The 9,252-nt window shown below is 28.2% G+C and overlaps 5 protein-coding genes across 9 annotated transcripts; 4 read left to right on the top strand and 1 right to left on the bottom strand.

The window, feature by feature from the left end:
* Window positions 1-227: 227 nt before the first annotated feature.
* On the top strand, window positions 228-1,473 carry Smug (Single-strand-selective monofunctional uracil-DNA glycosylase). Its single transcript, XM_033343803.2, has 3 exons — window positions 228-963; window positions 1,023-1,172; window positions 1,246-1,473. The coding sequence occupies exons 1-3, from the start codon at window positions 355-357 to the stop codon at window positions 1,354-1,356; spliced, it is 870 nt and encodes a 289-aa protein (XP_033199694.1). The 5' UTR covers window positions 228-354; the 3' UTR covers window positions 1,357-1,473.
* Window positions 1,474-1,580: 107 nt separating this feature from the next.
* On the top strand, window positions 1,581-2,319 carry LOC117161997 (tRNA-specific adenosine deaminase 2). The gene has a single exon (XM_033343805.2). The coding sequence runs from the start codon at window positions 1,581-1,583 to the stop codon at window positions 2,088-2,090; it is 510 nt and encodes a 169-aa protein (XP_033199696.1). The 3' UTR covers window positions 2,091-2,319.
* On the bottom strand, window positions 1,638-6,780 carry TTLL15 (tubulin tyrosine ligase-like 15). 4 transcript variants are annotated; one of them, XM_076624079.1, is made up of 6 exons: window positions 6,240-6,780; window positions 4,281-4,423; window positions 4,049-4,199; window positions 2,775-3,958; window positions 2,492-2,696; window positions 1,638-2,419 (listed from the first exon to the last, which is right to left on the bottom strand). In XM_076624079.1, exons 3-6 carry the CDS (start codon window positions 4,061-4,063, stop codon window positions 2,321-2,323), a joined length of 1,503 nt encoding a protein of 500 aa, XP_076480194.1. In that variant the 5' UTR covers window positions 4,064-4,199; window positions 4,281-4,423; window positions 6,240-6,780; the 3' UTR covers window positions 1,638-2,320. The 4 variants fall into 4 exon arrangements, with proteins under 4 accessions (XP_076480194.1, XP_076480192.1, XP_076480195.1 ...); XM_076624077.1 differs by lacking the exon at window positions 4,281-4,423; XM_076624080.1 differs by lacking the exon at window positions 4,281-4,423 and having other exon boundaries at window positions 4,049-4,196.
* RpS29 (ribosomal protein S29) lies at window positions 4,859-5,638 on the top strand. Of its 2 annotated transcripts, XM_033343809.2 has the most exons (3): window positions 4,859-5,016; window positions 5,377-5,476; window positions 5,571-5,638. In XM_033343809.2, the coding sequence occupies exons 1-3, from the start codon at window positions 4,955-4,957 to the stop codon at window positions 5,577-5,579; spliced, it is 171 nt and encodes a 56-aa protein (XP_033199700.1). In that variant the 5' UTR covers window positions 4,859-4,954; the 3' UTR covers window positions 5,580-5,638. The 2 variants fall into 2 exon arrangements, with proteins under 2 accessions (XP_033199700.1, XP_033199701.1); XM_033343810.2 differs by lacking the exon at window positions 5,571-5,638 and having other exon boundaries at window positions 5,377-5,482.
* Window positions 6,780-8,594, top strand: LOC117161998 (transmembrane protein 256 homolog). The gene is made up of 4 exons (XM_033343807.2): window positions 6,780-6,975; window positions 7,595-7,748; window positions 7,952-8,070; window positions 8,141-8,594. Exons 1-4 carry the CDS (start codon window positions 6,898-6,900, stop codon window positions 8,282-8,284), a joined length of 495 nt encoding a protein of 164 aa, XP_033199698.1. The 5' UTR covers window positions 6,780-6,897; the 3' UTR covers window positions 8,285-8,594.
* Window positions 8,595-9,252: the final 658 nt, after the last annotated feature.

Genomic DNA, 9,252 nt, shown 5'->3' with positions numbered 1-9,252 from the left:
ATTATTATAAATAATATTGTTGATAAATTCATAATTTTACAATCAGATATTAATATAAAAGAGGATAGTAGAGGTAAATTCATATGTCTCTTTCATTTTTATATAAGATGCGCATTCTGTTATTCTTTTCACTATATTTTTCTTTGTCTATTAATGAGTGAAGAATGAACAGACTTCCTTGCGAACGTTTACTGCTGAATTCAAATAACTGTCGTACATGTGTGAGTGTTTGCTAAGCACATTGTCTGCACTTTTTAAATATATTAAATTGAATTTATATGTGTAATTTTTAAAATTTTTAAAAACAGTTTATAAAAACAATATAATAAAGTTTTTATTGAAGAGATCATTATAATGTCAAATTCTAGAAAAACCAAAACAAGACGTGATAGTGATTCAGTAGATATTAATCCTAAAAGAATGAAATCAGAAGATGAAGATAATTCAGAAAAAAAAGAAAATAGTATAGTTACAAGTGATACTTCACTTAACATTTCTGAACAATTATTGTCAGTGGAACATAATTTGGCTACTGAGTTAAGAAAAATTACATTCCGTTTGCCAGTAGAGTATGTTTATAGTCCACTTGAATATGCATTTAATATACACACTATGTATGTACAAAAGTATTGTAATACTGTTAAGAAAATATTGTTTCTTGGAATGAATCCTGGTCCTTGGGGTATGTCCCAAACTGGTGTTCCATTTGGAGAGATAAGTATGGTTCGCGACTGGTTAAAAATTTGTGGACATGTTGGAAAACCAGCCAAAGAACAGCCAAATAGAAAAGTAACCGGATTTCAATGTACTCGTAGTGAAATCAGCGGGAAAAGATTATGGGGTCTTTTTCAAGAATTATGTAAAAGTCCAGAGAAATTCTTTGAACATGCATATATACATAATTATTGCCCTATTGCATTGATGAATAAAAAAGGCTGTAACATTACACCAGCAGAAATAAAGGCAATATATCTATCTTTTATTATAGTCATATTTATATATTAAATGTCTTACTTTTTTAGGGACCAGAAATACAAATCTTACATTCTGCTTGTGACAAGGCATTAGCAGATGCAATTAAGATTTTAAAAGTTGAAATTATAATTGGCATTGGTGGATATGCAGAGAAACGAGCACAATTAGTAGTTCAGTCTTCAAAATTACCTGTGAAGGTAATTACCACTTATTAGAATTTTGTTTATAATAGATATAGAAGAAATATATGTAATTCTTTTATGTTTTTAGGTTTTATGTTTACCTCATCCAAGTCCACGTGCTGTGAATAATAAAAATTGGAGTGAAAAGGCAACACAAAAGTTAAGTGAGTTTGGATTACTTGAATGTTTTACAGCTTAAAATACCTTGACAAGAAAAATAATTTTTTGCTCTTTATCAGTACAATTTCATGTTACCTAACTGTACTATTTATGTTACATATATTACTTTATAAATTTGTGGTAATTTCTAATATTACTTTTTTAAGTATTATTGCGTGCGTGTATATGTGTGTATATGTGTATTTGATAATTTTTCTATGAAAATTTGTCAAATTTAAGTTATTAAAACATAAAAGAAATACAATGGATTTTTTAAGTTGGATGAATGTTGCTCTACAAAAGGCAAATGATTCACTAAAATCAGGTGAAGTTCCAGTTGGCTGTTTATTTATATATAACAATGATGTCATTGCTACAGGTAATAATACAGTTAACGAAACTCGCAATGCAACTCGACATGCAGAAATAAATTGTATAGATCAAGTTTTAGAGTCCTGTAACATGAAAGATTTAAGCTATAAAAATGTTTTTTATGATACTGATGTTATTGTTACTGTAGAACCATGTATAATGTGTACATCTGCATTATGTCAACTACAGGTACGTAACATTATATATGGTTGTGGAAACGATCGTTTTGGTGGATGTATAAGTGTTTTTGAAGTACCAAAACTTTATAATTCAAGAACAAAGATAATAGGAGGTATTAAAGGTACTGAAGCAATGACATTGTTAAAAGAATTTTATAAAGGTACAAATCCAAATGTACCTGAATCAAAATTTAAAAAAGACCGTAAAAAAAAGGACACATAAATATTACAAATTTAATAAATTCATTTTTTGTTTAATTATAAATCATTACTAAAAAAACATTTTAGTTTCTATTTTGATTTATAATATGATACGTAAACAAATCAATTTTATACAAAATATTATGTATTAATAATTGTACATTGCCAGTAGAGAAAATTGTTTTATATACATGTAGTGGCCTTGTTTATTTTGTACTTATTTATAAAGGAATAAATTTTTAAAAAATGTAGTTATGAACACCATGAATGATCTAATTCACACTTGCCTTGATACCATCTGACAAGTAATTGATTTTTTATTGTGTAATCTTTTAATATCATATCTTTTGTCTGCAAATGATGATTAATATTTATTTAATCCACATTAAATAAAATGAATATCTATTCTTAAAAACAACTTACTATGGGAGGTGGAAAGATTCTTTGAAAATCCATTTTATTCTGATTTTCCAAATAACTTTGAGATAAAATCAATTTAGTTTCAGGTGTGAAACATGGGCTACATAACTGACATTCTACACGAAAACAGTCATTACATTCTATGCAAAGTTCTGGCAAAACCATTATATTCTTCTCAGCTACTTCCATTTCTTCCTCCATTCTGTTCCTGTAAATGTTAACATTAGTCAATGTTATATTATTTTAAAAGATTGTTACCTTAATTGTAATATAAAATTTATAAGACCTTATTTTCAAAGAATCTTTCCTGATTCTTTGCCCTATACCAACTAACGAAAATAAGTTAAATATAACTTGTTCGTAAAGTAATTGGTTTGGCAGATAATGCGCCGAAGATAAATTTGGAGACATATTTGCCTCCATGGTATAAACATTTAAATTTTCATCGAGTGCAAAATCGACTCTAATTAACTCGAAAAAATTTCTTCCATTTCCGAAACGTTTTATAGCTTCTTTAATATAAATCTCTTTTGACAAAGTAATTTCTCTGATTGCTTCGCGTACACCACTCCAAACTTTTTCAGGATCTTTCGCTTGCATACGTACATATGCGTCGAACGAATCTTTCATTGAAAACTTCAATTTAGTATAATAATGTTTCAAAGATGGAACATTCCAAATCGGCAAGTAATCATCGCCAACTATGTATTTGTCTAAAACTTCAGGGTCAAATGGATAATATTTTACAGGACAAAATCTAAAGAGCACATCACCTTTGTATATATATACTCTAAGGGGATCAACGGAGGTGATCACGGTGTATATTCCAATATCAAATTTATATCCATCTATGAGAAATGGTCGTTGTATAAATTCTTGTACAAAAGACCCAGTTTCTGTAACATTTATATCGCTCACATTTTTTATGCTAATACCCCGATGATCATTCGATTTTTGTACAAACATCTTTTCTGGATGCTGATTAGCATACAAAAAAAATTCGTTGCTTTGTTCTGGTATCTTAAATGCCGGTAAAATGTAGCGACCTTCCGCGGTTGATAAATCCACCTTATTAGTAATATATCCGCAACCGGGAATATGATTAACACGTTGATGAGCTTTTAACTTCTTTAAGCTAGAACTTAAACTTCTAAATGGGTAGTCATGTGCCCACAATAAATCCCAATTAAATGCATCATTGGTTTGTTTAAATCCCAAACGTTCCAATACAAGAAATACATGTTTTAAATATTCAGTATCGTTACTTTTCGTGTATACTCGATATAATGGATTCTTTTCTTTTATTTCTGCCGTACTTAATTGCGTATTTCTTAAGTTTTCATGGTAGTATAAAAAGGATAAGAAACAATATAAAATTATTGGACCCGTTATAGAATATAAAAATATATTTAAAAGTGTTTTCACTTTTAAGTTCATCATTTGGGTATATATTGTACATTCATTAACATTCTGTAAAAGTAAATGAAGTTTTTGAACTGGTTATTTCAATTTATCAAAGTAATTTAAACAATCATGCAACTATTAAAAAAATGTACAAACCTGTTTACTAGACATGATTAAACATATAATTTTAATACTATTTGTTAATAATAGTCCGCAGGATGGTATGGCTCACAGTATATTTGTGTCCCCACTACCGAGTTCTAGCTTGATGTAAGTACCGTTGTAGTTTTCCCCGCTATACCACCTGCTTTTTAATGAGAACATACTTTCTTAGTACCGGTTTCTATACATAGAACCTGTGTTAGATTTTATTCTTCAAATACCTTACATTTTGTAAATAATTTAAAAAGAAATAAAATGCGAAGAAATTCACTTCCCAATGGTAAATGTTCTTTAATTTACAATTAAAGTGTATTGTCTTGATAACCGGCCGCGAAACCGAATTTGGTCACTTAGCAAACGAGTACCTTTCTATATACATAAGAAATTCTGGTTCAGTATGAATAGGGTAGAGAGAAAGTTCTGGCAATGGTTAGTTAAAAGGCAAGAAAATAGTTAGTTAGTAAGGCATTACTGTACAACGAAATCGTACACTTACCTTTTATAATATACATATACTAAATGTACATATTATTATATAAAAACTGCGGGTTTTTATGTATTTATATAAAACTTAAAAATGTAAAAAAGTACAGGATACTTACAATGTGGAATAGTCTCTAAGTTCCATTGCTATAAATGACAGTCCATAAAAGTATAAGTTTGCATAAATATCCGCAATTTAATAATAATAATAGTATATATGTATATTATAACAATAAAGATATGTAATAAGTACAAGTTCTTTTTGATGTTATGTGATGTTTATATTGAGGAACGTTCAAACATTGGCGGGAATCGTTCTAGAGTACGCTAGTGTGTGTAATGTTGCGTTGCAGAGGTTTCTGACCGTTTCCTGCCATTTCGATTTTTGATGCAAACAAATTGTGTGTTAAATCAAACATGGGATTCCAAAACATTTGGTACTCACATCCACGCAAATATGGACAAGGATCTAGATCTTGGTAAGTATTAGTATTTTGTATTATATTTTTAAATTGTAGACAAATCAATTTATATCATAAAGTTACATACATGCAATAGACCGTGTGTCCACGTTTATGTTTTCTCAGTAAAAGAAGATATTTTTATAGCTTTTAGTATAGGTTGTTTAAGATAAATTAAAGATATGAACTACTTTATTATCACTATAATTAAAAAAAAAATGCATATTTTGCTTGAAAATATCATTTCTACAATTTTCGACCATAACCTCAATGTAGTATGTATTATGCATAGTATTTATACTTATTATTAGACTGCCGTAGTCTATTTATAATAGCGTTCTTTCAATGTGTAATTAATCATATTATGCTATTTTACAGTCGTGCTTGTGCGAACAGGCATGGTTTGATAAGAAAATATGGATTAAACATTTGTAGGCAGTGCTTCAGGGAATATGCTGCCGATATTGGCTTCAAAAAGGTATAAAATTTGAATTCTTCTATGTCTACAGATATATTTCTAATATATATAACAATCAAATATTATATCTAAATCAATCTCTTTTTATTTACAGCTGGATTAAGGTATGGGAATAATGAAATGAATGTATGAGATACAATAAAATTAATTTTTTCTACTAAATATATTTGTATCATTAATTTTAATATATTATAACTAAATTAAGATTAAAACATTAGATTTTCTAGTAAAATATTGTATAAGACTATAATAGATATGTGACATGTTACCTAAAATTAGCTAATATCTGTAGGAGATCGAATAATGAGACTGCCAGTATGTATAATCGTTAATATATTTAAAACAGTTCTAGTCGCGAAACGGTACGTATAAAGTCGTTTGATCACAGTTTATAATGAATCGTTTGCGATCGCGTTCGTTTTTTTATAATAGTCAGGGGAAAATCAAAAGATTCAAATTTGTCTTGTTTTACGGTTACATGTAGCGGCGGCATTGTTTTGCTCGGAGGTCATTAGTCCTTACAATACCTGTGACCTAACGGTCTTGATACTCCCGAAGCAAAACAACAACATGATTTGAATCGAATTCTAACTCTTGTGCCGCTACATATCTTTTATAAAATATAACTTTTGATACATTGATGCTTTTTTTTATTTTTCCAGATCTAGCGATCTTTAAATATATCCGTTCACGTTATGATATATGCAGCTATTAACTGGTAGTTATTAGTTTAGGATTATAGTTTACGCAGACTGTTACTAACCTTAACAGATAAAAATATTTGATCTCAGCTATTAAATCTGATGAATTTAATTAAAATGTACGTGTCCAATCCAGCTCAGATAAATCTTCGAATAGCAGGTTTTTATTTCATAATTTATCAGAATTATGAATATGAAATATGAATTAATTCCTCTAGATTTTGATCATATTAGGAATATATGGACCGACGTGGTATGTGAAACCATTTCCGGGGAGCGGGAAATACGCTCACATGGTGCTTGGAATCGTATTCATCATTGATCACTGATTCAATGATGTATGTCAGAAGGAAAAGATATACTAGTTATACTGATTCACTTTTATCCGATGAAAATAAAATTGCGCTTGCGTGAACACAACCAATCACTAATGCGATTCCAAGTATCACGTTCCCCACTAGCTGGTAACTGCACCATCTCCCGTTGCTGAGTTATTGCTCGGCTTCTATATTCCTATGCCCATAGATTACATAGTATTGTTTACTTCTGACGACAGTGTAATCTGATCTATCTGATTTTTTGACTCGATTCAGTAGGTAGGATACAAATTAATAATATAAACTGAATAGCTCTTATAACTTAGCAGGATTGTCTATTGATATAAATTTTAAGTAAAATAAATAGTATTTGTATACTTATGTTCGTAAATGCATAAAAGTTATGTACTATCTAAATCCGCTAACTCATGTTAGTTCAATTGGACAAACAGCATCGTACATTTGGAAATCAATTGAAGCAGTAAGTTATAAATTCTTGTAAAAAAAGATTAACAATAATAAGAATAGAGAATAATGATAATAAGTATTTATAGTGCTTTACTACAATTAAAATGTTTGAACACTACTAAATTAATGACAGAACTAAAACATTAAGTTATAAATATTTACAATACAATGTAAAAGTACTAAAACATTTATTTTATCTATTGTAAATTATAATAGATTAAATTTTTAATCTATTGAATGCCTATTTTATATTGATATAATAATTGGTAGTTGTCAAAATTGGAACTTCATAATTGAGAGCAATAAATTATTGAAATGAAAAAGAAGTTAATAGTTATCTAACATTTCTAGCATTTTCTTGTTATAAAAATTTTTCGGATAATATTACATATTATCATGTAATATTATTACTGTAATGCATTATCATTTTTAGGATATTTTTGTTAAATAAAGTACAGTACATCTTTAATTTTGTATAATTATAGGTAACATTAAACATTGTTATTCTTTGCTCTAATAATATATAAATCTTTGTGTATAAACTTAGCTTTATAATGTGTTGATTTCTGCCAACACAAATTTTTAAATTTATGTAAGATATAAATCTTTTATCAAAGAGAAATTGTTTTCAGGTACCAAAGCAATTAGGTTTAAAACCAAGAACAGAAGTAAAAATGCCACCACCAGTGCCCTTATGGAAGTTGGCTGCAGCTACAGGACCATTTGTTAAACTTGCTGCATTTAGTGGTGCTGCAGCCACAATTCTTGGTGCTTATGGTTCTCATAGTAAGATTCAAAAAATTGTTGCAGCTTTTTAATTTAATACAAGTGCAATATTCTGCATGTATTAAAGAAAATTTATATTTTAATTAACTCTATGAAGAATATTTTATTAACAAGCTTTTTAAGCATGTTAGAGAATAAATTTTATATTTTTTAGTATGGTTTTTATAAACAAAATAATTTTTTATGATTCATCACGATTTCAGAGGAATATCCAGAGCATGAGAAAGTAGATCGAAAGCAAGTATTTGAAACTGCAAGTCGTTATCATTTTATTCATACATTAGCAATGTTAGGATTACCTCTTTGCAGATCACCTTATGTGGTATGTTCAATTTTTGTGAAATATTAATATCAATTATTTGCATTATTATATTTGTTATTATATTATTTAGACTGCAACGTTCCTATTGCTTGGAATAGCACTGTTCTGTGGGACTTGCTATTATTCTGCATTTACTGGTGACAAACAATACAATAGATTAACACCAGTAGGTGGTATATGTTTCATACTAGGATGGTTAAGCATGTGTATTTAAAATATTAAAAAACATAGGAATGTAATAATATATGTGAAGAAGAGAAGGAAGCTAACACGCATAAAAGAAGTTTCTAATTACTATATATAAAAATAATTACTAATAATTGGATTTACTTTGAAATAAACTACTTTTTCATAAGATGAAACCATTTTTTATATTATGCATGTTACTTACGAAATATTGTTAATTAGAAGAAATATTTCGTCGGCAAGCAACATTTGTATTTTCATTTATTGAAAATTGCTAAAGAAATATAATATGATCTAAATAAAATTAAAATGTGTTTATGCTAATGAATTGATATAAATGTACTTTTCATTTATAATATTACTGATGTAGGTTTAGATAATACCCTAAACTATTATACATTATAATTGTATTCCTAACTTGTATCCTGCATACTTTATGAACGATTTTTGTTTTATATTATGTATACATTACCAGTTATAATCCATTGTTATTTGTATTAGAAATGTAATGCAAAAATATAACGTTTTACGTTTTATCATAAAATACATAAAAATTATAAAGTATAAATATCAGGTTGTAAATAATTTTTATAATATAAGGTTAAAAAAATATTGTAAAACTGAAATGGAACTTTAAAGCAATCCTGCTACTTTTAACACTTAGCCAACCGAATAGGGAGATCTCTCCTCTGTGAAGTACATCGCTACGTGACCGAACGGGGAGATCTCCCTTTTTGACTTGTGCAACGTTTTCTTTTTTTTTTTTGCTATTATCAGTTATTGTTTACCTAGATTTGTTCCTAATTAATTGCGCCACTTTTTCTGTTTTTATAAAGTACAGTATATAATAAAATACACCAATTTAGTGGTGTTAAAATTAATTAAAAAGTTACACTATCAGTTATGACTAAATAAAGTTATAATCGAACGATATTACATTGTAAAAAAATATTAAAATGCATTATGAATTTTTAATTTTACGTTCAAGGCGTCTTA

Source organism: Bombus vancouverensis, chromosome 14 (genome assembly GCF_051014615.1).
Source record: "Bombus vancouverensis nearcticus chromosome 14, iyBomVanc1_principal, whole genome shotgun sequence".
In the NCBI taxonomy this organism is placed as follows: Eukaryota; Metazoa; Arthropoda; class Insecta; order Hymenoptera; family Apidae; genus Bombus; species Bombus vancouverensis.
This window is presented reverse-complemented; position numbering and strand designations above follow the sequence as displayed.

Coding starts and splice junctions, on each gene's coding strand:
- LOC117161998 (XM_033343807.2), top strand. CDS start 6,898: ATGTACTATCTAAATCCGCTAACTCATGTTAGTTCAATTGGACAAACA. Junction 7,749..7,951: donor TGGTGCTTATGGTTCTCATA/GTAAGATTCAAA, acceptor TCACGATTTCAG/AGGAATATCCAGAGCATGAG. Junction 8,071..8,140: donor TTTGCAGATCACCTTATGTG/GTATGTTCAATT, acceptor TATATTATTTAG/ACTGCAACGTTCCTATTGCT.
- TTLL15 (XM_076624079.1), bottom strand. Junction 2,697..2,774: donor AAAGATTCTTTGAAAATAAG/GTCTTATAAATT, acceptor TAACATTTACAG/GAACAGAATGGAGGAAGAAA. Junction 2,420..2,491: donor GAATCTTTCCACCTCCCATA/GTAAGTTGTTTT, acceptor CATCATTTGCAG/ACAAAAGATATGATATTAAA.
- LOC117161997 (XM_033343805.2), top strand. CDS start 1,581: ATGGATTTTTTAAGTTGGATGAATGTTGCTCTACAAAAGGCAAATGAT.
- Smug (XM_033343803.2), top strand. CDS start 355: ATGTCAAATTCTAGAAAAACCAAAACAAGACGTGATAGTGATTCAGTA. Junction 964..1,022: donor TTACACCAGCAGAAATAAAG/GCAATATATCTA, acceptor TTACTTTTTTAG/GGACCAGAAATACAAATCTT. Junction 1,173..1,245: donor CTTCAAAATTACCTGTGAAG/GTAATTACCACT, acceptor TTATGTTTTTAG/GTTTTATGTTTACCTCATCC.
- RpS29 (XM_033343809.2), top strand. CDS start 4,955: ATGGGATTCCAAAACATTTGGTACTCACATCCACGCAAATATGGACAA. Junction 5,017..5,376: donor GGACAAGGATCTAGATCTTG/GTAAGTATTAGT, acceptor GCTATTTTACAG/TCGTGCTTGTGCGAACAGGC.